We start from the raw sequence: 26,323 nt of genomic DNA on the forward strand, positions 1-26,323 counted from the left end.
CCGGAGATCCGGTCGCCGAGGCCCCCGCCGTCGACTGCTGCCAGATCTCTCTGCACCGGCCCCATATGGATCCTCCTGCGGTGGTGGGCCCACGTGAGGACGGCCCCACGTCGCTCCTTCGGGCTGAGCCGGCCGAGCCCCGTGGGGGGAGGCTCGGCCACCAGGCGCTCGCTGACCGAGCACCCACCCCAGGCCTGGCTCCAGGGTGAGGCCCCGGTGACGCCAATCCGGGCGACGTAACTGGCCTTGCTGGTGTACTCATCATAGGGGCTTCTGAACCGTTCTTCGTCTGACCCGTCCCCCCGGACCTGTTTGCCTTGGTGACCCTACCAGGGGCATGAAGCCCCCGACAACATAGCTCCCGGGATCATTCGGGCACTCAAACCCCTCCACCACGATAAGGTGACGGTTCAAGGAGGGCATGATTAGTCGACTAATCGATAATTGATCATTAAGAATTTCGTCGATTACGTTCATTTCTAATCGACAAACCGAATGTACGTCTGGGCTCTGGCACCTCCTTGGAGACACTGTTCCACTCAGTAAGTTTGTTTAATAAAATTTCATCGAATGCCCATCCCTAGTCCCAACCAAAAAGTTTCACAAAGCACCTTTTGACTGGGAATAATGTTGGATCTGTGACTCATAATATAAAATTACACGAGTGTTTTTGCTTCTCAGGTTTTTGAGAAGTTCACCAAAGAGTCCACCTCGCTCCTGGACGAGCTGTCAATCATCAACGACGCCGACAAGAGCAGCGCACAGGACAAAGACAAGTACGGACACTCTGCATCTTATCACAGCATTTAATACAGAACTCCCACCGGGCTGTTGGGACCAGAAAATTATAAAAATCTCACTTAGATCTAGTGATGTGTGAGTGGTTTTGTTTGTTTGTTTCACGGTGACTCTGGGCTTTGTTCAGTTGTGGCGTGTAGGGAGGGTGCTGTCTGGGACCAACTGGATTGTCGGCGTGTTCGCAGTGACTCAGTTGTTCAGTCGTGTCCAGAAGCGGCACGTCGCGCTCGCTTTTTCCGGTTCGTTCCTCCGTTCCGTTCCTCGTCGGCGTGGAGTGATGAGTGTGTCTGTGTGTTTGCGTGTTCTGCGGGTGGTGCGGCTTTGTAGTTTACTGAAGTCGTGCTGGGACACCCGAGTGGATTCGTGTATGGGGCGCTCTGGATTGTGACGCGCGGTCGTTTTTTGATGGGGTTAGACCAGGGGTGGGCAAACTTTTTGGCTCGCGGGCCACATAGGGTCCTAAAATTTGACTGAAGGGCCGGACAGAAGACAGGACATAACACGTTACGAGCTCAGCTTCATTACATTCATATTCACGCGTTTATGTAGGACTTCGGACGAGCATTACCGCTTCAACTTTGCTGCGAAGATTCAGAACACATAAAAGTGTATAGATCTTTCCCACTGCACAACACAGGTGAATGAATATCGTGAGCTCACCGTTTTCGAGTCTGACTGTAAAATAGCTCGAAAACAAAGCTCACGCCACACAGCCACACAAACACCTGCGAGTGCTGTAAAACCAAACTCTATGATGTTCTGTGCATTGATATTTACAACATAGAGTCTAAAGGTTTCCTCTGTTTGACTTTTACCAACTTCACTCATGGTCTGAATAACTCCTGTAAGAACACTTTCCCATAAAGCATTGCGGCCAACATAATACACCACACCTAAGTGTATATATAGTGCGCCATCTACTGGGAAACGCCGGAAATGCATGACAAATAAAACATCAACAAGGTTTATTATTATAATTTATTCCAGTTCGGCGGGCCGGATTGAAAGGTTTAAAGGGCCACATATGACCCCCGGGCCGTAGTTTGCCCACCCCTGATCTGTGAAAACATGAACCATCTCCAACACGACACACAGAACAGACTCACTACCATCATCATCCCTCTGTCACAGAAAGAACACTCATATTCCACTGAGTCATGTCCTTTTGTCCGACAGAACCTGAAAAACATCAGCGACACAAGGAAAGAACTGTTTTTATCAGGCTTATAGTTTATGCAAATGAGTCATGTGGTTTTAAAGGGATAGTTCAGGTTGACATGAATCTGTATATTATTCCTGTCAGCAGTGTGGTGCATCCACACTGACTTTACCTTCGAAAGCGTCCGGTGAGCCGAGATCCTGGCCGGTTTTGGTGCTGAGGAAAGTAGTTCGGCAAGTTGGCTGGGGACAGTCTAATAAAGTGTTTTTCTTCTCAAAACAATTTGTGTTAAAAAGAGTGATACATTTGCACCACAAAACCTCCGTCCACTAAAAAGTCAGACCTCATTATCACTTGGCGCTATTTTCTCTCCGTACGTATCACTGCGCGCCTGTTTCACTTTGTTAACTGCTCGGAATGTCAGCGACAACATGTCTGACTACGACACCGATGATGAAGAAACTGATTTTAGCACAGAGCCAATGGGATATCTTTTTGAACCCGAATATACCAATGCCGAAATTTGCCAGAGAGAGTTAGACGAAATTAAAAAAGAGAGAGAAGAGGCGAACATTCCGAGCAGTTAACAAAGTGAAACAGGCGCGGCTGTTACCTGGCGGCCGCGCGCAGTGATACGAACGGAGAGAAAATAGCGCCAAGCGATAATGAGGTCTGACTTTTTAGAGGACGGAGGTTTTGTGGTGCAAATGTATCACTCTTTTTAACACATGTTGTTTTGAGAAGAAAAATGCTTTATTAGACTGTCCCCAGCCAACTTGCCGAACTACTTTCCTCAGCACCAAAACCAACCAGGATCTTGGCTCACCGGGAGGCCATACAGATTCATGTCTAAAAACCTGAACTATCCCTTTAAGTTTAGTTTGTGTAAAACATAAACAAAAGTGTCAAATCTGCATTAAACACATTATAATGTCAAACGGGCTGATGTGGCTCTAAAGTCGTTATGTTTATATGATGTAAAGCTGAGTTTGTTTATGCAGATTAGTGACAGGAATAATAACGATGATCATTTTAATATAAAAACGTTAATGATGAATCGAAAATTCGATCGTTAATTCTCTCGACCCATTAAGAAAATTTAATTGAATCCCCATCCCTAGTTCCTAGTTTCCATTCTTTTACTGCTTTTTGGAACTGTAAGAGATGTAACTCACCAACACGTCACGCTTTTATGTCCAATCCAAATATAAACACGTGGAAAAAAATCTCTCGAGATCATTTTTCTCATCCCTAGTTATCTGTAAAAGTTATAATGAATTTTAACTTGTTTACCTCATATCTGCGGACGGGGACAGACACAAATACACAGAGGTCAAGTTTATGAAGTTTTAAATCAGAATCTTTGACAGTTCCTTAAAAGTAGAAAAGTAGAATGATAAACCAATACCTTTTATAATATTCTAAGTATTAGTTAATAGAGTTTATATATGTACAGTTTTAATTAAAATCTATATTTATAGTCATTTAAATCCTGTTTTTTTTTCCACAGACCCGCGGACTGTAACCTGCTGCCATCGTTTGACCCTGAAACTGTCCTCCAGAGCGGTAAATATCACCACACACCAACCCTTTAGTTCCAGTTAGAATTATTCAGGTCTTTCTGAATCTCGACAGGATGGTTTCGGTGTCACTGAAGTCCAGACTTTGTCCATCATCCAGTGACTTCAGGAAAGTTTCATGGTGCATCCTCCCGGTGTCACAAGTTTCCCTCTCACTCCAAACTTTCTTTCTGCTGCTCGATTTACGTTTTCAGCTGCAGATTTCATGACTTGCAGTTTGTAATCTGCAGAATCTGATTTTGTTTTTAGGGGCATTTGTGTTCAGTCTTTTCAATCGTCTTTATAAGCTTAAAGTTTAAATGTTAAATTGTTGAGTGGTGCAGAAGTAACAGTGCGATCGACTGACATGATACAGACAGGACAGAGGCTCTTTCTGCAGGAGACATGCGCAGTAGAGCCAAGTGACAGTGGTACAGGCGGAACAGGAGCAGCAGATACTCACACACAAGACTAGAACCTCTCCACACTTCACCAAAAACATTTTAATATAGAAGTCACACCGGAGAATAAGTCCCAGGAAAAAAAGTGACACTTATAGTCCAAAAAATATGGTAATTTCCATATCAGCGTGCAATGAGTTTGCAGTTTTCTTTAATGACAACGTTCAGGGTATCAAAAATACCATCAATTCCACAACGCAAATAACAACCATACAGCCGGAGACACTTGGAGCTGAGTCACTTTACACCTGTAACTGACAGAACTCATAGGCTGCGTTCAGACTGCAGCCTGAAGTGACCTAAATCCAATTTTTTGGCTTCTATGTGACCTGTATCTGATCTTTTAATGACAGTCTGAACGACACAGATCCGATTTTTTCAAATGTGACCCAGGACACTTGGATATGTGGTCCTGAAACTGATACATATCTGATCTTTTGACATGTGACTTCAGTCTGAACGGCCAAAGTGCATTCATCCACCTACACGTTATCAACAAGACACAAACGTCACTATTCTGCGCTGAAGTTCAGATCTCCAGTGTGAACATTAAACGGCCCAAAAGTGTCCCACATGTGACACTGGAGACACGACGACATCAACCGCAGCGAGCGTCTCTGTGTTTACGGAAGTTGTCCAAACATGGACGCAGCATCGAGCACCTGGAGATTTTAAAGTTCCTCTCGTACCGGAGCCAGAACATGAACAACTTACTTGTTTTAAGGAGGAGATTGAGAAGGAGAAGGACGAGGTTTTTGGTCGTGGTGTTTTGTGGTTCAGTCCGTTGAAAGGAACGTGTGGATGTGGAGACGGAGCCAAGAGTGGTGAGTGGTGATGTGCTTCTCTTCACTGACATGGAGTTCATTAACAATTTTCATATGATGAGAAGAACGTTTGTGAACATTTGTAACGTGTAGGTGGATGAATGCACTTTGTCCGTTCACACTGAAGTCACATGTCAAAAGATCAGATATGTATCAGTTTCAGGAGCACATATCCAAGTGTCCTGGGTCACATTTGAAAAAATCGGATCTGTGTGGTTCAGACTGTCAATAAAAGATCAGATACAGGAACATAGAGACAAAAAATCAGATTTTGGTCACTTCAGACTGCAGTCTGAACGTAGACTTAGAGATCGTCACCAATCTTGCCTGCCTCGTCGTCTTACCCACTGGATTTCTGAAGTCCGTCCTCAACAGTTTGCCTTCACCACTCGCTCACATACACTACCGGTCAAAAGTTTTAGAACACAGGTGTCAAACATACGGCCCGGGGGCCAGATCCAGCCCTCCAGGACTTTTAATCTGGCCCTCGGCTGATTTTCTACTAAAATATTTTAATTATATTTTCTATTAAAATCTTGTTAATTTTCTGTGGTGTTTATCACAGCAGCGTCTCCAGCGTCTCTGTACGTGGCCCCTCCCACCAGAGCAGCACAAATGAAGACTTGTCTCTTTCCAAACGCTCTTAAAGGACGATCGTTTTGACTGTTGACCGTGACACCCTCATCAGAAAAATGTCCAACATGAGAAAAGTGGAGCCGAGTGCAGGATTTTACAACAAAAATTTACTTATTCCTATTTATACAAGTTCATGTTAAAACAAGTTCATGTTAAAACATTGTGTTGAAATTACATTTTTCTTAAAGTTTCAGGTTGTTCATAATATTATAATATTTTGTAAAAGAAAGAGTTCATTCATTAAAAAAGATTTCTGTAATAGATTTGCGTTTCTCTGCACAAGTATTTTTAAGGTTTATATGACATGAGTTTTCTGATCCGGCCCCTTTAGGATCAGAGTAGGTTGGATACGGCCCCCAGAACAAAGTGAGTTTGACACCCCTGTTTTAGAACACCACACTTTTTCCAGTTTTTGATGTCGACCAAAACATATTCTAAACTTTTGATTGACGTGTGTGTCGACTTTTGTCAGATAGAACAGCTGAACACACTCATGGCTCGTTCTTTTTGCAACAGAAATCAAATATTGTTCAGAAAGTTCTTCCCGAGTCTGTCGCAGAAGTTTCCATAAATGTGTGGCACTTGTAGGTTGCTTCAGTCTTCAGCTCGATGAGGTTTAAGTCTGGACACTGTGCTGCTGGACACTGCAGGTTTTCAAGTTTTACCATTTTGTTCTTTTTTCCTGAGGTCGTTTTGGCAGAACTTGGACTTGTGTTTTGTATCTTTTATCTTTTTTTTTTAACCTCTGGCTGTTTAATTTTTACCTCTGGGTCCAGTCAAGCGGTAACGGAGGGAAACAGGGGCAGATTTTTTACATTCAAATTCAAATAAGTTGTTGACAAAAAATTTAAAAACTCATGTTGGTAACGGAGGGAATAAAATATGCAGCACTTTTTGGGCAATAAATCCAAACAGTGATAACTCTTGGTTCTCACTTACATATCCTTAACAAACTGGTTTGAATATTTGCTTCATATAGTTTTCTACCATATGGTACAAGATTAGGTTGAAAAACCTCTTACTTTTTGACTCATGAGATTTTTTATTAAGAAAGTTCATGGTAACGGAGGGAAAATTGTTCAAACAAGTAGAAGGTGCAGGATTTTACATCATTTGTCAACTTTTTTCTTCTGAAAACTTTAATATTACTTCAAAATGAAAGGAAACTATTTCTATAAAATATGTCAGTCCTTCCAAGAACATTTTTATCATTTTAAATACTTTTTTTGTTTTAAATCCTGTACCTTCATCAACAGTTCAAAGATGGAATAACACAAGATATGATGAAATACAAACATTTATTTACATGATTTTTGGGTCTTTGAAATTTGGGAAATAATTTTTGTTCCATGTTTCATACATGGTCTGTTTAAAACGTATGGTAACTTTAGAACCAAAAATGGTACAGAAAAAAGGTCAACAGTTTCATAAACTAGAGTACATATGTGTCTGTTCAATACATTTTTATATCAGATGAATTAACTTGAATTTTTGGCCTTGTTGTTTACTTCTGTTTGACTGGGACCATTTGTACCATTTCAAGCTCTTCACCAGACTCTCAAATCTGCCGTTTTTTGTCAAAGTTCTTGAACGTATAGACCTAGACTGACTTAAAGCTCACACGAGTCGGTTCTGTGTGATGTGGGCCCTTTAAGCGTCTTTTTGATCCTTGTTTTTCGTAGCTCGGGCGTGGCATCTGGTTTAATCCGCGGCTCCTTCAGTTGTTTGGGCGTTTGCGGTGTTGTTTTGTTTTGACACGAGCGCCTCAGTCCTCTGTGTGAGTGCGGGAGAAGAGGCTCTTTGTATATGTGGTACCACTCTGTCCTCTACTCCCTTCTCTCCTCCTCCTCTCCATCTCTCCCTTTCTCTCTCTCCTCTTCTACATCCCTCTCTTACTTTTTATCTCCAAATCTCCATCCTTCTCTGACCCTGTTTCTTTGTCTCCTCATCTCAATCCTTCTTTCTCCTCTCCAAGCCTCTTTTCTTTTTTTTCTCTCTCTCTCTCTTGCTCTTTCTCTCTCTCTCTCTTCCTCCCTTTCTCACAAACTAGTAAGAATTTGTTTACAAACAGAATGGGCAGAGTAACATGCTTTTATTCTGCCTCCATCTTCTCTCTCTCTCTCTCTCTCTCTCTCTCTCTTTCTCCTTCCCTTCCTCCCTCCATCCCTCACTACCTCTACCTCTCTCTCCCTCCTCTCCTTCCCTCCCTTCCTCTCTCTCCTCCCACCTTCACATCTCTCTCTCCTTCTCTTTCCATCCCTCCCCCTCTCACTCTTTCTCTACCTCTCTCTCTCATCGCTCTCCCTCCCTCTCTCACTCGCTCTCTCCCCCTGTCGATCCCTCTCTCTCTGTCCCTCTTTCTCTCTCCCTCTCTCCATCCCTCCCTTCTTTTTTCTCTCTCTCACTTTCTCTCCCTCTCTCTCTTCCTCTCTCTCCTTCTCTCTCTCTTTCCCGCCCTCCCCTCTCTCTTTTTCCCTCTCTCTCTCTTTCCCTCTCTCTTTCCTCTCTCTCTCTCTTTCCCTATCTCTCTCTATCCCTCTCTCCCTTCCTCTCCCCTTCCCTTTCTCCATCTCTCTCTCTCCCTCTCTTCTCTTCTCTCTCCCTCTTCTCTCTCCTCTCTCTCTCTCTCTCTCTCTCTCTCTCTCCTCTCTCTCTCTCTCTCTCCTCTCTCTCTCTCTCTCTCCTCTCTCTCTCTCTCTCTCTCTCTCTCTCTCTCTCTCTCTCTCTCTCTCTCCTCTCTCTCTCTCTCTCTCTTTCCCTCCCTCCTCTCTCTCTCTTTTTCTCTCCTGCCTTCCCTCCCTCTTTCTTTCTCTCTCTCTCCCTCTCTCTTCCTTTCTCTATATCTCTCACTTCCTTTCCCTCTCTCTATCCCTCCTCTCCTTCTCTCTCTCCTTCTCTCTCTCTCTCTCTCTCTCTCCTTCTCTTTCCCTCCCTCTCTCTCCCTCTTTCTCTCCCTTCCTCTCTCTCTCCCTCCCTTCTTTCTTTCTCTCTCCCTCTCTCTCTTTCTCTCCTGCCTTCCCTTCCTCTTTTTCTTTCTCTCTGTCTCCTCTCTCTCCTCTCCCTCTCTCTCTCTTTCTCTCTCTCCCTCTCTTCCTTTCTCTATATCTCTCACTTCCTTTCCCTCTCTATCCCTCTCTTTCTCCTTCTCTCCCTCCCTCTCTCCCTCTCCTTCTCTCTCTCTCTCCTTCTCTTTCCCCCCCTCTCTCTCTCCCTCCCTTCTTTCTTTCTCTCCCCTCTCTCTCTTTCTCTCCTGCCTTCCCTCCCTCTTTTTCTTTCTCTCTCTCTCTCTCTCTTCCTTTCTCTATCTCTCTCACTTCCTCTCCCTCTCTCTATCCCTCTCTCTTTCTTCTTCTCTCCATCCCTCCCTCCCCATCTCTCTTTCTCTCCCTTTCTCCATTTCTCTCTCTCTCTCCCTCTCCATCTCTCTCCCTTTTTTCCCCTCCCTCCCTCCCTCTCTCCCTCTCTCTCTTTGTCTCCCTCTTTCTTTCTTTCCCTCTGCCTATCCCTCTCTCTCTCTCTCTCTCTCCCTCCCTCCTTCTCTCTCTCCCTCGCTCTTCTCCAGTCTAGTTTCTAACCCTTGTCTTGTGTGTTTTGTGTTTTGTGTTTTATGTTTTTTGTTTTGTGTTTCAGGTCATGAGCTTCTGTCTGAGCTTCAGCAGAGGAGGTTTAACGGTTCAGAGGGAGGAGGCCCTGGAGGTGAGGAGGAGGAGGAGGAGGAGGAAACTGAAACTCTGCGCAACACGACATCCACTATTTAAACATCTTATATGATTCTAAATCCATTATAAATCCTGTTACCTCCTCAAAAACGCAGAGCTCTTTTGCGAGGTCATTCACGTTTCCAGTTAAAGGTTGTATGGAGGATTGTTTTTGTTTCAAATTGTCAATGAAAGTTTAAAACACCATTACAGAGACGCAGCAGCTTTGTAATTATAATGACCAAAACAAAAAGAACGAAAATCTATCAACTGTGGCCGTAGTGAGGACAGATAAACATCAGCCAATAGAAAACGAGGCTCCCTCATTTTCTATTGGCTGTTAGGTTGTCAATCAAACTCCCTAGTGTAACTGAGTCGTCGGCGCGCGGGGATTACGTGGTTTATGCAGCGGTTCTTTGAGGCTTTTTCAAACTGTCGCTTCCTCGCATTTCGCACAAAGTTTGTCGCGACGGCGGACGAGAATCCACGACCGGTTCGCCCCAAAAGAAAGTCCGTTTTTGAGGTCGCTGAAAGAAGAAGAGAAGGAGAAAAGGAGCGAAGACAAACTGAGGTGATTCTTGGAGATTCCTTCCACCGATGGTGCGACTGAAACAGACGAAGGGTCTAAAAACTGACGCGTCGGTCACTAAATTACCTCTAGACAGGAAACTTCAACAGTGATTCTGAACGCGCACAAGGACTGTCGCTGTATTTCTCTTCCCTTAAAAAAATCCTCTATACAACCTTTAAATGTGACTTGTATGTGATCTCCAGTGTGAACTTTAAACGGCCCAAAAGTGTCCCGCACGTGCACTGGAGACACGACGACGTCACACTCGGCGAGCGTGTTCAGCGTTTACGGAAGTCGCCTAAACTCTGGGCTGGTCTCCCAAAATCCGGTCCAGTTGTTGGTAAAATGTTCAGGTTACACGTCCACGGCCGCTTCGTGTGTTTGAATCTTTACCTACGGAAGCCGAGAGGGGTCGCAACAAACGCAAACGCCGCAACAAATAGAAATGCGACAACACACCAAAAAAAGCCACAACAAACCAAAAAAAGCCACAACGGAAATGACCGCCAGACTATTTTAATGCAAATGCCGCAACACATTAAAAAGCCGCAACACATTAAAAAGCCACAACACATAAAAAAAAAAAAAAGCAACAACAGAAGTGACCGCGGGACTCTATTTTCCGACGGACCGATCAAGCGGCAAGTGAAGAAGAAGAACTACAACGTGAAACGAATGACGATAAAACAATAAATTACTTTTACTTACGTTTCCAACTTCTCCGTTCCTTTACTTTTCACGTTGTAGTTCTTCTTCTTCACTTGCCGCTTGATTGGTCCGTCGGAAAATAGAGTCCCGCGGTCACTTCCGTTGTGGCTTTTTAATGTGTTGCGGCTTTTTAATGTGTTGCGGCATTTGCGTTTGTGTTGTGGCGTTTGTATTTGTTGCGGCGTTTGCATTAAAATAGAGTCCCGCGGTCATTTTCGTTGTGGCTTTTTTTGGTTTGTTGTGGCTTTTTGTTGTGTTGTCGCATTTGTATTTGTTGCGGCGTTCGCGTTTGTTGTGACCCCTCTCGGCTTCCGTATTTATCCTCCTTGTGTTTGACTCGCGGACTCTTTTTCATCAACATTGGAGTCAGGACCGTCTGTAGTCGCGCTCGGACATTTCTTTGGCAATCATTTAAAAAAAATGCCCGGTTCTGATAAGACTCCTCCAATTTGTCCTGAATACAGTGATCCCCCCACATATTAATGAACTCACTAACCTCACTTTTGACTCCAAGTCCAACGAGTAGGTGGATGAATGCACTTTGGCCGTTCAGACTGAAGTCACATGTCAAAAGATCAGATATGTATCGGTTTCAGGGGCACATATCCAAGTGTCCTGGGTCACATTTCAAAAAATTTAATCTGTGTCGTTCAGACTGTCATTAAAAGATCACATTTTTATCGCATAAGGGCCAAAAAATCTGATTTGGGTCACTTCAGAACCCGTGTGTCATTCGTTCATAAGTTTTTCAATATAAAACCAAAAATAAGAAAATTAAAAAACTACAGCTTTCTTCATTATTTGTCTCCAAAACCAAAATGAAATAACGGATAATAAGTCATTTTTTTTCAGTTTTCGATTTTGTGTTTAACTGAAGAATGGAAAAAACAGATTACAAACGTTTACATGACTTCCATGACTGTGATGTTGGACTTTGGCACCGAATACGGACTGAACCAGGACTGAACCAGGACTGAACCAGGTCCGGGACCAGGTCCGGGACCAGAGCGGGACCAGAGTGGACTCCGAGCTTTGACTCTGAGCCTCCGCAGGGTCCGAGCCTCAGCTTCGAGCTCCGGCCCTGACATGGGCTCTGAGCCTCCCCTCTAGTCTTGATCTGGTCCCGGTCTGGTCCAGGTCTGGTCCCGGTCTTGTCTCGGACCTGGATCAGCCCAGGTTCAGTCCAGCAGTCAGGGAAGTCACGTAAACGGGCCGTTATCCGTTTTTTCCATTTTTCATTTAAACACAAAATCGAAAACTGAAAAAACAACTCATTATCTGTTTCTTCATTTTGGTTTTGGAGACAAATAATGAGGAAAATAGTAGTTTTTTTGTTTTCTTATTTTTGGTTTTATATTGAAAAATGAATGAACGAATGACACACGGATTGTTCAGGCTGCAGTCTGAACGTGGCCATAGACCGTTGTGGGTTTTTCGGAAGGTTCCATGCGTGTCCTAAAAAGAAGCACAGGAGATGGAGAATCCGAGAGAACAGGCCACTTTATTTCGTCATTTTCCATTGAGAGATTCAAGTTGATTACCAAGTACAACTGTCACCCCGGAACGACACCTCAAATGACCAACTCAAAATCAGGGGTAGCTTTATACTACATCTTGACAAAACATTAACTTGTTGATTTAGCATATACAGCAAGAAAATGAACAATACTGCTGACCCAGTGCACCTTATCATGGGTGGGAACATGTCACGGGGACCACACATGTCAGTTTTGCTGCTTCATGGCATCTCAAAGTCCAAAAAAACATATTCTTTATGGCAAGAAAAACATTTTATGTAGACCTACAGATAGTCATACGTTTTCCACCCTGTTGTCATTCTAAAGTCCATAATGTTAGGTGAATTAGCATGGCCAACACATAATTTCCCACACCGTCTAAAAAAATAAATAGACACAGTTAAACCTTGATATCTTCATGGAGACCAAATCAGGCCAAGTTACAGGTCAGATCTGTGGAGAGGTGACCCCACTCACAGTCAGAATTATGTTTTTCTAGGTATTTTTGAGCTATAAAACCACCTGTGATTGAATAAATGTAAGTTAGAGCTGTTTAATGTCACACTTTGGAACATTCCAGGCACAGAGAAACAAGCATGGATGAAATAAAAACTCCTCAGACATGTTTTTGATGAGAGAACGTGGTAGAAAGCTGCGTAATAAAAACTCCTTCTGCTTTTCACACTTTTAAAACCGTAAAAATCAGGTACAGCTCCTTCACACACTAAAATTCAAAACAAAATGTCCAGACTTTTTAAGATTTTCCCGCTCAATCTGGCTTCGGCCTCTTCTTCTTCTGCTTCTTCGTGTGTTTCTCCAGGCCCGGCGTGGTGTCCCATGGAGGAGGAGCTTCTGGCCCAGCCTCAGGTGATGAAGCTGCTGGACTCGCTGAGAGAACAGTACACCAGGTACCAGGAGCTGTGCAGGCAGAGGAGCAAGAGGAGCCAGCTGGAGGACATCCACACCAAGGTCATGCAGGTGAGAAGGTCCAGGACACGAGGACACTTCACCTCCTCCTCACCAGTGCTGGAAAGTAACAAAGTAAAAGTACATCGGTCCCTCGTTTGTTCTAAAAACAAACCGCGATAGGTGAAATACGTGAAGTAGTCATCCTTCTTAAAACTTATCGTTGCCGTCGTACTTTTGTTATTTTCCGCCTTCTTTATGTAACGAACTGAAGATTAATTTATTTCGTAATGGAGTCCTAGAGCGCAGAGTCCCGCACGGGTCCGTTTTTGGAGACTCGCACCCGCGCAGGACAGGACCGCACCCGCCCGTTAACCTGAGATTATATTGAATTTTTCTTCTGCATACGCCACAGACTGAACCAAAACTAAACCAGGATTTACCCAGGACTAACCAAGGATTAACTTAGGACTGAACCAGGACTAAACCAGGACTAACCCAGGACTGAACCAGGACTGAACCAGGACTTAACCAAGACTGAACCAGGACTAACCAAGGATTAATTTAGGACTGAACCAGGACTGAACCAGGACTCAACCAGGACTAACCAGGACTGAACCAGGACTGAACCAAGACTGAACCAGGACTAACCAAGGATTAATTTAGGACTGATTCCAGGACTAAACCAGGACTAAACCAGGACTAACCTAGGACTGAGTCCAGGACTGAAGAGGTGGACTAAACCAGGACTGAACTCGGACTAACCCAGGACTGAACCAGGACTAACCCAGGACTGAACCAGGACTAACCCAGGACTAAACCAGGACTAACCCAGGACTGAACCAGGACTAAACCAGGACTAAACCAAGACTAACCCAGGACTGAACCAGGACTGAACCAGGACTGAACCAGGAACCAGGACTGAACCCAGGACTAACCCAGGACTAACCCAGGACTAACCCAGGACTGAACCAGGACTAACCCAGGACTGAACCAGGACTGAACCAGGACTGAACCAGGACTGAACCAGGACTAGCCCAGGACTGCACCAGGACTGGACCAGGACTGCACCAGGACTGCACCAGGACTGAACCAGGACTGACCAGGACTGCACCAGGACTGCACCAGGACTGCACCAGGACTGAACCAGGACTAAATCCATCAAACAGCGCGGCTTCGTAGTTTACCAAAGTCATACTTGAACATTTTGACAGATTTTTGAGCGCCGTGTACCACATAAAACCAGTTTGAAGTCTCTAAGTACGACCAGAATTCACACATAAGGCGCACTGTCGACTTTTGAGAAAATTAAAAGATTTTAAGTGCGCCTTATAGTCCAGAAAATACGGTAATCGTCTTCACAGAGATACGTATACTGTTTTGTCCAGAAGATTCCATAGTATGGCATTAAACAAACACAGCTTTCTCCAAGAAGACACACAAAGGAGGTTACCAGAGCAAGTTACAGGTCAGATCTCTGGAGAGGCAAGCCCGCTCAATGAAAGAATGCGAGTTTTTCAACCTATTTTCTAAAACAATAACTAGTCTATGGACGACCGATCAAATCTAGTAGTAAAGTGTCTGTACTTTACTCGATTTTAAAATGGATACTTCATACTTTTACTTCACTACTTTTCAGAGCAGGTATTTGTACTTTCTACTCCACTACATTTTTTGAACTGGACTGACAAGTACAAGTATTTTTCTTATTGTTTAGACCTCAGAATTCATCATTTGAGCAAACAAAAATACAGATAAAAACTATTGATTCGTTCAGTTGTTTCTTTCCGACAAAATTTTGCACACATCTTTATCAAAATCACAACATTTGAAGCTTTCTTAGATCTGAAAATCTGTCAGTATCGCAGAAAATAATACATAATAATAATAATTAGATAATATAATAATGAACAAAGGAGCAACAATATTTGAGATTAATGGAATAATAACGTTTCCGGAGCAACAAACCCCAAAATGTCAAGATCTCACTTCCATCTCGGTCTCCTCCAGTCGATCGTTCCCGTCCCCCCCCCTGGTCTTTCTTTCCTGGATCTCAGAACTAGGCTAACCCCCTCCAGCTCTGACCCAGAATCCTCCAACCTCTTTCCCCAGGCTGTTCTCGCAGACAGACCCTTTACCCATCAGCCCCGGCGCCTCCAGACCACATAATAATACCACGGCCTTTCACACAAGTGTAATCAAGTGTGTGAGCCTGAGCTGGTCCAGGGGTCGGGGGTCGGAGGTTTACAGCCCGCAAGAACCTACAAGCAGATAGACATTAGAGGCCGTATTTCAATATAAATACAGCCGTATTTAGGGATGGGCATGATTAGTCGATTAATCGATAATTGATCATTAAGAATTTCATCGATTACGCTCATTTTAATCGACAAACTGAATGTAGGTTGTTGTGTGTAGTGTGACTAAACAGGGTCTGTACATGTGTCTCTGCATCAGAAGGAGCGAGACACAAACAGTGGGTCAGTCTGTAACGAACCGAAGCACAAATGTGGATTTAACGATGATTTGTACAAGAAATTCCAAGCTTTCCGTTGCGTGTGAGTCCATGTGCACAGTGTATAAAGCAGCACTTATGTTTCGGTGTCCAGTGGTTCGATTAAAGTTTCGTCAGGTGAGAGTCGCTCAATGTCGATGACGAGGCCCCGCCCCCCTCCCCCCGTACGCTGTCCTGGTTTTGAAAACGCAAATATGGTCACACTAACCTGTATTCCACTGGGTCGTGCCGCATCAGCGCACAAGAACTGTTTTTTTTTCTCCTCTTAGTTTATGCAAATGAGCCATGTGGTTTTAAGTTTTGTTTCTGTAAGATTTGCGCAAAACTGAATTAAACACATTATAATGTCAAACAGCTGATGTGGCTCTAGAGTCGTTATGTTTATATGTCGTAAAGTTGAATTTATTTATGCAGATTAGTGCAGATAGTAATAATAATGATGATCATTTTAATATAAAAACTTTAATGATTCATCAATAATCGATCGTCAGTGTTGGGGAGTAACAGATTACATGTACCAGAGTTACGTAATCAGAGTACAAATGATGAGTAACTGTATTCAGTTACAGTTACTGTTTCAGTGAGTGGTAATTGGATTACAGTTACTTTGTTGAAATAAATGGATTACACAGAGGGATTTTCCTGTTTTCACATTTTGGGCTGTATCCCCTTTTTTTGGGGGGGGGGTAATTCCACTCACTGCCGGAAATTAAACCAGGTCTAAACCAGGTCTAAACTAGGACTAAACCAGGACTAAGCCAGGTCTAAAACCAGGTCTAAACCAGGTCTAAACTAGGTCCAAACCAGGTCTAAATCCAGATCTAAACCAGATCTAAACCAGGACTAAACCAGGACTAAAACCAGGTCTAAACTATGTCTCAAACAGGATTTAACAGGACTAAATCATGCTGCATGGACCATGTCTCCTCGTCTTCTATCAATAATATTTTTAATTTGGTTCAGTAAAGTCTGGGCTTTTTATTTTCTTTTATCAGACAAAACTTCTTATGTTACGATTTCCTGGTATTTGCTTCTCTACAGCAAATCAAGTAATCCGAAGTATTCAGATTACGTTACTCACTTTAAGTAATTTAATGGATAACGTTACAAACTACATTTTGGTGTGTGTAATCTGTAATCTGTGGGGGAATACATTTTAAAAGTAAACTTCCCAACACTGTCAGTCATTAATTCTCCCGATGGTCGATTAAGAAAGTTTAATCGAATGCCCGTCCCTGGTGAGGTTAGAGAGTTTATTCATATTTGTGGGGGTCGCTGCATTCAGGACAAACTGGAGGGTTTTTTAAATGATGTCCGAGCGCGACTAGATACGGTCTTGACCCCAATGTCTACGAAAAATAGTCTGCGAGAAAAAATACAAGGAGGATAAAGACTCAAACAAACGAAGCGGCCGTGGACGTGTAACCTGAACATTTTACCAACAACTGGATCGTGTTTTGGGAGACGCGCCCTTAGTATTGACGACTTCTGTAAACACTGGGCACGCTCAGTGGTTACAGAAGATTGGGTCCACGACAATGACACAGGAATTTGACATAATATAATAAATAATAAATAAACAATAATAATAACGTAGTGCAATGAATTTCAAGAGTTTGGCTTCACTATTTTTACTTTAATGGTCATTGTATTGTTTGTATTCTTTTTTGAACTACAGCCGTCCAAAACAAAGATAAATTCAGGAGTTCAAAAATCTCCCGAGATCATTTTTCTTATGTGTGTGCTCGATCTTGTGGCACGAGATGTGTCAGTTCTCTTCTCGTCCTGCAGGTGGTGACGTGGCTCCAGGGTCCAGGCTCCGAGCTGCTGAAGTCCCATCAGGCCATAGGAGACTCCATCAGAGCGGCTCAGGCTCTGCAGCAGAAGCACGAGGAGATCGAGAGTCAGCACAGCGTGAGTACAGACCCCGAAGATATCATCAAACCAAAAGAACAGAACAGCTAAAACGTGTCTTTAAAGGTCCTGTATTACCGTAATTTCCGGACTACTGAGTGCACCTGAATATAGGCGAGTTTCAGCTGACGTCATTGTTATTAAAAGCCCATGTTGCTGCTGGGAAATATTTTGGTCAGAGGCGAGAAACACGGTAGTGGTCAAACACAGTGCGTAACTTTGCGTATTTATCACCGATAATGGTAAATTCCTGCTGCATTATCGGATGCACAAATAGAAGCACGGAAGAAGGAAAATGTCTTTCTCGTATTCTGAGTGAAAAGAACCACTAACGGTGAATTAAACGACTTTCAAACATCCGCAGAGCAAACGTAGAAGATCCTAACAAACCGTGGACTCCAACAAGTTCAACAACACATCGAGACTCTTGGAGGTTTTCATCTTTTCTGCTGTGAATGGCCCAGGAGTTTCCACCAAGTCATTGTGGATATCACCAACGTGAATATTTGTCCAGGGAGTTGGCGATTTTGACCAGAAATTTGGTTTGGTCCACCTTTTGTCGGGGTTGAAAAGGGTGATTTGGCGTCCGTCGATGCTTATGACCAATTTCTGGTCAAATGGTCTTGGGTCCTCTGCCGTTAGAGTGGATAAATAACAGGGTTCAATACCCTTTACGTGCTTTCTCGCTCCGTCCGTCATGTTGAATTAGTGTTTCTTGCCGCTGACCAAAATAATTCCCAGCATGCGACGCGCGCTTTTGTCAACAATGAAACTCGCCTATACGCCGCATGAACAAAATTTTAACTATATTTTAAAATTGTACATAAATAGGCCCCACCTGAATATAAGCCGCAGGTGTCCACGTCTTCGAGAACGTTTTCAAGTCGGGGCCGTCTGCTTTTCTCGCCTCCGAAAGTTTTTGGCGATAAACTCAGACTGCGTCGAGTCACTTTTTTTACGCTGCCGTCGCCAAAATCTCACCATCGGCTCACTGATGTTGAGCTCACGTGCGGCAGCAGCTGTTTCCTTCTTCCACAGACACATCAGTCGACTTTAACTTAAAAGCTGCATCATCTGCTTATAGTCCGGAAATTACGGTACCCAAAACTGACTCTTGTGAGCTTTAAGTCATGTTATAATGTTGTTTCCTCAAAAACAAGACATGGAGTTGTGTTTTGTTTAATTCGCACGTTTGAGTAACTCTTTATTGTTAGTCTTAACTCTTTCCCCCATGAAGACGACATTTGACGACCCCTTGTTTCCTTAATGACGTGTTTTGACTCCTCCGCTGTTTCACTAAAGACGTGATTTGACGACCATTAGAAACAGCTCGGTTTTTCATATTTAAACAGAGACTGTGATTGGTTTAGGCCACTACAACCCACACTAGACTGACCAATAGGATTCAAGGATACGTTTTCGCCGATTTTTTTCTTAAGTTAATCGAAGTAGTGACGATGGTAGCTTACGGAAAAAACACAACACGAAACACGAGCAATGGAAAGATCGCAGCGCTGCGGCGCACAGTTTAAAAAAAAAAATGAGGAGCGGACGTATTTTATGGATAAGTTTTGAGAAAGTGACTTTTATAGATTTCAAAGTGATGATGTTGAAGTTGATTATAAAGTGGAAAACAGCGATAGCGACGGACTTTAGGGGAGTGAAACTTACGAAGATGAGAATGCTGCTGATGCATCTGTGTGGAGTCCTGCGATATCCAAACAAACTATCGGGCTTTATATTTGATTATGAACCAAACTTGCCCTGAAATCTGGATGTTGCACAGTCTAGTCCTTTTAAAATATTTCAGTCTTTTTTTCCAAGATGAGATGTATAACAGAATTGCTACAGAAATAAACGCTTATGCGGAGCTCTGCACACGAGAAAGTGACCAAGATGACAAATACTGGACAAACACTGACAGGGAAGAGTTTTATTATTATATTATTATATTATAATAAGCTGAATGAGTTGAATAAGTTAAATGGAAAAAATGAATTAGGTCCACACAGGTGAACAACAGGTAAAAACAGGTGCACACTTGGCTCTACTGTATCTGGTGATATGAAATCTGTTTAAATACTTTGACAAAGTATATTTTTTATTTTTTTATGAATATAGTACTCAGAACATGCAGATATCAGATGCTGAATGTAGTTTTTTGTTTTCGATTTTGCACCTGACCAGGTAAACTCTCATTTTCATTGAGCTGTTATAAACCTGTAAATGAGTTGAATCACATTTAAACATCCAGAAATGAAGAGTTCAGAGTCTAAAGTTTCCAGAGATACTAAATATGTCTGTGTTTCAATTAAGTTCAAGAGTGTAAAAATCATTTATAATCACTCGTGGAAGTCGGTTTTCTTTTATGCAGTTATGCTCTATGGCACAGGTGTCAAACATACGGCCCGGGGGCCAGATCCGGCCCTCCAAGACCTTTAATCTGGCCCTCGGCTGATTTTCTACTAAAATATTTTAATTATATTTTCTATTAAAATCTTGTTAATTTTCTGTGGTGTTTATCACAGCAGCGTCTCCAGCGTCTCTGTACGTGGCCCCTCCCACCAGAGCAGCACAAATGAAGACTTGTCTCTTTCCAAACGCTCTTAAAGGACGATCGTTTTGACTGTTGACCGTGACACCCTCATCAGAAAAATGTCCAACATGAGAAAAGTGGAGCCGAGTGCAGGATTTTACAACAAAAATTGACTTATTCCTATTTACATCCAAGTTCATGTTAAAACTTTGTGTTGAAATTGTATTTTTCTTAAAGTTTCAGGTTGTTCATAATATTATAATATTTTGTAAAAGAAAGAGTTCATCAATTAAAAAAGATTTCTGTAATAGATTTGCGTTTCTCTGCACAAATATTTGAGCTTATTGTTATTTTGGGGGTTTATATGACATGAGTTTTCTGATCCGGCTCGTTTGGGATCAAAGTCGGTTGGATACTGCCCCCGGAACAAAAGGAGTTTGACACCCCTGCTCTACGGGCAGCCCTAGTATCATATGTATGGGTTGTTCCTAGTGGGCGTCCAGGGGGGAAAGAGTTAAAAAAAAAGGTTTCACAATGCACCTTTAACCGTATTCCCACCTCCTCACCCGCGTCTGCGCTCGTGTCTCTGGGCAGGAGTGGTTTGCGGTGTACGTGGAGCTGAACCAGCAGATCGGCGCCCTCCTCAGCGCGGGGGAGGAGGAGGAGGTGGTGGAGCTCAAGTCTCTGCAGCAGAAGCTCAGCGACGTGTGCTACAGGCAGGCCGCTCAGCTGGAGACCCGGCAGAACGTGCTCCAGGCCGCGCACAGCTTCCACAGCACCACGCAGGAGGTACGCTAAAGCCACACTGACGGACATTCCAGGCAGAGCGGTAACAGCTGAGTGAGACCGTCCGCCAGGAAAGTCTAATGTCGTTTCCTCGTCACAAACAAACCTGGAGTTGTGTTGTTTCATTCGTTTAATACACAAACACGGCAGAGTCGAGCTGAATCTGTGTGTGTCATTCGTTTATTTGTTTTTCAAAATAAAACCAAAAAGAAGAAAATGAAAAAGCAACTAGTTTCTTCATTATTTGTCTCCAAAACCAAAATGAAAAAACAGATAATGGACTGAACCAGGACTAAACCAGGACTAAACCGTTTTCAGTCCTGATCTGGCCTTAGCCCCGGTCTCAGTCCCGTTCTGGTTCAGGTCTCGGTCTCAGTCCTGGTCTCAGTCCCGGGCTGATCCCGGTCTTGGTCTCAGTCCTGGTCTCAGTCCTGTTCTCAGTCCCGGTCTGATCCCGGTCTCGGTCTCAGTCCCGGTCTCAGTCCTGGTCTGGTTCCGGTCTGGTCCTGGTCTGGTCCCGGTCTCAGTGCCGGTCTCAGTCCCAGTCTGGTCCCGCTCTCAGTCCTGGTCTCAATTACAGTCTGGTCCTGGTCTGGTCTCTATCTCAGTCCCGGTCTGGTCCCAGACTGGTCCTGGACTGGTCCCGGTCTGGTTCCGGTCTGGTCCAGGTCTCAGTCCTGGTCTCAGTGCCGGTCTGGTCCTGGTCTCAGTCCTGGTCAGGTCCATGTCTGGGCCCAATCTGGTCCTGGTGTCAGTCCTGGTCTTGGTCCCGGTCTCTGTCTCAGTCCCGGTCTGGTCCTGAACCTGTTTTAGTCCTGTCTTAGTCCTGTTTCAGACCCGGTTCAGTCCTGGTTCAGTCCAGTTTTAGTCCTGGTTCAGTCCAGTTTTAGTCCTGGTTCAATCCTGGTTCAGTCCTGGTTCAGTCCTGCATCACAGTTTAAGTCATTTAAACGGGAAACGGTCGTTATTCGTTTTTTCCATTTTTCATTTAAACACAAAAACAAAAATTGAAAAAAAAACAACAACTAATCATTATGTATTTTTTCATTTTGGTTTTTGGAGACAAATAATAATTCGATAAATACAATCCTAGAATAACTGAGTAACATAAAATAACATCGTACAGCGGAGTCCTGCGCCTCCTGTAGGTTTGAAGAAAACTCTGTCTGTTCTGTCCAGACGTCCTGATAAAATGCTCTCGTTTGTATAAACTCTGTGGACATGAGATGGTTTCGTGTGATGTTGTGATTGGACAAATGCGCCTCGTCTCCCCGCAGTTGTCCCAGCAGCTGGACAGTCTTCTGGGGATGCTCTGTGCGGACGTGGCCCCGGCCGACGGAGCCGCCATCCAGCAGAACCTCAAGATGCTGGAGGAGAAACTGCAGACTGTGGGTGAGTGACTGTGTCCTGCGTCCTGTCAATCGTTATATCATCTCTGCTCTGTTTTTCTTTACGACCTCGTGTATAAAGCTGAGATATACTGGATTTTTATAACTTTTTTTTTTTTTTTATTGTTTACCGTATGTTCCGGGTCATTAGACGCGTTCTTAAGCCTCTAACCCACAGGTGTCAGACATAAGGCCCGGGGGCCAGATCCGGACCTCCGAGACCTTTAATCTGGCCCTCGGCTGATTTTCTACTTAAATATTTGAATTATATTTTCTATTAAAATATTGGTAATTTTCTGCGTCGCTTAGCATAACAGCATCTCCAATGCCTCTGTGCGTGGCCCCTCCCACCAGAGCAGCACAAAAGAACACTTGGCTCTTTCCAAACAATCCTTTTTGACTGTTGACCGTGACACCCTCATCAGTAAAATGTCAAAAATAAGAAAAGTGGAGCTGAGTGCAGGATTTTCCAAGAAAAATTGACTTATTCCTATTTGCATACAAGATCATGTTAAAACATTGTGTTGAAATAGAATTTTTCTTAAAGTTTCAGGTTGTTCATAATATTATAATAAGAAGAAAGAGTTCATCAATTAAAAAAGATTTCTGTAATAGATTTGTGTTTCTCTGCACAAATATTTGAACTTATTTTAATTTTTGGGGTATATGACATGAGTTTTCTGATCTGGCCCTTTGGGATCAAAATAGGTTGGATACGGCCCCCGGACCAAAATGAGTTTGACACACCTGCTCTAACCGCATCAAAAAACGACAGCGTGCCCTGCAATCCAGAGCGCCCTGTACACGAATCCACTCGGGTGTCCCAGTACGACTTCAGTAAACTACAAAGCCGCACCACCCACAGAACACATAAACACACACGGAGCAGACAGCGACCGCACAGTGAAACACACCCACCAGACCGAGCTCCGAACTTCACCTTTCACTATTTTTCAATTCCGTTGGGAAAGAAACAGTTTGAACGGAGGTTTGCAGTCACACACATCCGATTCACTTTTGCATTTATGGAGTTCACAAACTTCCGAAACACATTTCCTCGAGCTGTTTTGCGCTGTTAGGATCCAACGACCACACAATGACGATGTACGAATCCCAAAACTAAAATATGACAATATCAGAACCAGAAACAAAAGTGATATGGTTCAAAAGACTTGAAAAGATCGACTTTGTCAATAGACACATCCCACTGGGAAAACAAACATGGAGGTTTTGATGCTCACTTTTTCAGAAAATCCTTCTCAGTATGGATTGCACAAAGTCCGAGATTCATGGCGCATGCATTAGAAGCAGACAGAACCCAGTGGACCTATTTTGACCTGTTTTATTCAGTATATCTGGTGGAGAACCTTTAACTCTTGGCTCTGTCTTGGTTTTGTTTTCTCTTGTCCATGTCGTGTCGTTTGTGCTCTCCAGAGTCGGGCCTGACGTCGCTGCGGCAGAAGGGGGCGCTGTTGCTGGAGCAGATGTGCGGGCAGACGGCGTGGCCTGTGGAAGAAGCAGAGGGGACGTCGGAGGAGCAGCAGGGCAACGTCCAGCAGATCCAGGCGGTCATGGACGAGATGCAGCTCCGTAAGCAGAGGTCAGAGGCTCCACCGGAAAAATTTACACGAAACCTTTTGACGAAACCTCTGCCACAGACGACTAACCTGACAGAACGTGATCGAGCGTTCTATTTTTGTCTCGTACTGCGCCTTTAAACGCCTTTGGTGTCTCACACATTTGAAAATAGCGGTGTTGCGTTGGTTTCCTCAGGTGTGAAGACATGGTGGACGTCAGGAGGCTCAAGATGCTACAGATGGTCCAACTGTTCAAGTGTGAAGAGGACGCTCTACAGGTCAGAATATACTGTAACAAGCAGACTATTTTTCATGGTTTGTGTGTTTCCTGTGACTTATTCTCCGGTGTGACTTATATATTAAAATGTTTGAGTGAAGTGTGGAGAGGTTCTAGTCTTGTGTGTGAGTATCTGCTGCTCCTGTTCCTCCTGTACCACAGAAAGAGCCTCTGTCCTGCTGCAAGTCGTAAATTCTGCAGCTGAAAACTGAAATCGAGCAGCAGAAAGAAAGTTTGGAGTGAGAGAGAAACTTGTGACACCAGGAGGATGCACCATGAAACTTTCCTGAAGTCACTGGATGGATGGACAAAGCCTGGACTTCAGTGACACTGAATCCCAATAGGATAGTTTCGGAAAGGCCGGAATAATTCTAACTGGAACTGATGCTGAGTCTGACGACAGCGACACAGAAGAGGAAGTGGCGCTCCGTTTACCTCCAGAGGTTGAGGCCGAGTTGTTCAGAAGTGACACCGAGGATGAAGAACTGAATGGATTTAGTGATTTGGAGTGAGATGGAGAGTTTGGTTAAACTTGCTCTTTTCTGTTGTTTATGTTATAGTTTATCTGAAGAACTGTGAAATATGTGACGTTAACAGTCTGTTGTTCTCGCTTCTAGACTAGAGCCTCTCCACGCTTCACTCGAACATTTTAATATTTAAGTCACAGGAAACACCCAAACCATGAAAAAAGTGACACTCATAGTCCAAAAAATAGAGTAACAAGACAGTGCAGTGGTCACACAGGTGCACCAATAATTCTTCAGTCGGTTTAGTGACTGTTCTCTTTGTGATTCATGTTTCTCTCTCTTCTTCAGTCGGTGGAGTGGCTGGGCGAGCTCCTGGACGCTCTGCTCAAGACTCATGTCCGACTGGGAGACGATTCTCAGGAGACCAGGACCATGCTGGACAAACACCGCAAGTTTGTGGACGTGGCTCAGGTGAGGCTTTCAAACACCGTGTGCAAAAAATTGTAAAACAATGACAAATAATTTCTTAGAGCCTTGATGCCTCTATTTGGACGCCTTTGCATTTGAGTTTAGACGCCCCCGACGCCCGTCTTTGACGCCGTGGACGAACGGGAGAAAAATACTTGATGCGCGTCCGTTGCCCTGGAAACAAGAGCCCGGTCCCGGTCTTTTCCCGAAACAATGTCAGACCAGACTGAGAGACTTTAGTGTTTTTATGACATAAAACATCAGAGGAGGAGATCGACTCGACGACTGGGGCGTATATATATTTATACTCCACTAATGACACTGGATCAGTCCCGGTCTAGTCCCGGTCTAGTCTAGTCCCGGTCTAGTCCCGGTCTAGTCCCGGTCTACTCCTTGTTTAGTCCTGGTTTAGTCCTGGTCCGGTCCTGGTTTAGTCCTGGTTTAGTCCTGGTTTAGTCCTGGTCCGGTCCTGGTGTAGTCCTCGCGATCGGCTCGGTGATTGTGGTGTATATATTTATTTTCTGCTCATGTTTGTGGTTCTTGTTCTGGTTCTCGGGTTTTTCTTCCTGATAATAACGTCGCTGCGTCTCTGGATACTCGTCCCTGATTGGTCGACGCGCCGCGTCTGTTTCGAAAAGTTCAGCATTTTCAACTTCTTGACGCGGACGCCTTGGACGCGCGTCTAGAGCGTTGACGCGAAAACGCTCAAGATGCACCGCGTTAACGCCAGATTCGCGCCGCGCTGACGCCAAAGATGCGCCGCAAAAATGCAAGACGCTTTAGTCGCGTATCAAAAAAATTTGTGCATTTGCAGACTGAAATTTTTACTTGTGGAAAATATTTACACACACGGGAGAAAAATATGAATAAATGTGTAGATTGATATTTGCATGAACAAAGTGACATCTGCATCCATTATGACAGATACAACCACAATTCAGCGACTGCAACTTCTCAAATGTGTCCCAGCAGGTTCAAATCTGCGCGCCTTGACTTTTGCAACACATTTTGCCATGTGCATGTGGCAAAACTGATCTGCACTTGTAGAGAGCTGGGGGGAGGAAGGGGGAGGGGAAGGAGGAGGGGTTGACCAGACAGAAAGCGGGAAGATTGTAACAAATCACCTGTTCTCGACAAGAGAAAAGCTACAACGCAAAATTAAGGTCGCGGGAGGATCCATTCATATCAGCGGGGGTGAAACAAAGACACGCAAAAAAGGAAATGCTGTTGGCCTATCCGGCTTTTTATTGGCATTGCCGGATGGTATAACAGCTGCAGGCGTGGAGAAACTAGCAGGTCTCCAGGATGATCGGGTTCTGGGCTGAGACCTTTTTAGTTCTTCTGCCCACCTCTGATCTCTGCGTTGGAGGCAAGCGGCAACTACCTCGTCAAAATGTTGCAGCTTAGAGTCCACAAGATGAAGAATCCGTCATTTGTTTTTCAAAATAAAACCAAAAATAACAAAAAGAAAAAACTACTAAATTTGTCTCCAAAACCAAAATGAAAAAAAAAAGAATAACGGCCAAAATTTCCCGTTTAAACTGCGATGCCGTACTTT

At 43.9% G+C, this 26,323-nt stretch overlaps 1 protein-coding gene across 4 annotated transcripts in view; it reads left to right on the forward strand.

Annotated features, from left to right (window-relative positions):
• The window catches only part of sestd1 (SEC14 and spectrin domains 1), a 61,430-nt gene that overhangs the window by 29,158 nt on the left and 5,949 nt on the right, over positions 1-26,323 (forward strand). For all 4 annotated transcript variants that reach the window (XR_008631935.1, XR_008631934.1, XR_008631936.1 and 1 more), the window contains exons 7-16: positions 682-776; positions 3,468-3,523; positions 9,068-9,133; positions 12,752-12,909; positions 17,144-17,266; positions 20,397-20,591; positions 21,866-21,980; positions 23,411-23,576; positions 23,750-23,831; positions 24,646-24,768. Coding sequence is in view for 1 of the 4 variants with exons in the window: in XM_055152162.1 (XP_055008137.1) it covers positions 682-776; positions 3,468-3,523; positions 9,068-9,133; positions 12,752-12,909; positions 17,144-17,266; positions 20,397-20,591; positions 21,866-21,980; positions 23,411-23,576; positions 23,750-23,831; positions 24,646-24,768 (1,179 nt within the window). In the remaining 3 variants the exon portion in view is untranslated. The remainder of the gene's footprint in view (positions 1-681; positions 777-3,467; positions 3,524-9,067; positions 9,134-12,751; positions 12,910-17,143; positions 17,267-20,396; positions 20,592-21,865; positions 21,981-23,410; positions 23,577-23,749; positions 23,832-24,645; positions 24,769-26,323) is intronic.

This window comes from Boleophthalmus pectinirostris, unplaced genomic scaffold, assembly GCF_026225935.1.
Source record: "Boleophthalmus pectinirostris isolate CB_2022bp ecotype Guang Dong unplaced genomic scaffold, ASM2622593v1 HiC_scaffold_1, whole genome shotgun sequence".
Taxonomy (NCBI): Eukaryota; Metazoa; Chordata; class Actinopteri; order Gobiiformes; family Gobiidae; genus Boleophthalmus; species Boleophthalmus pectinirostris.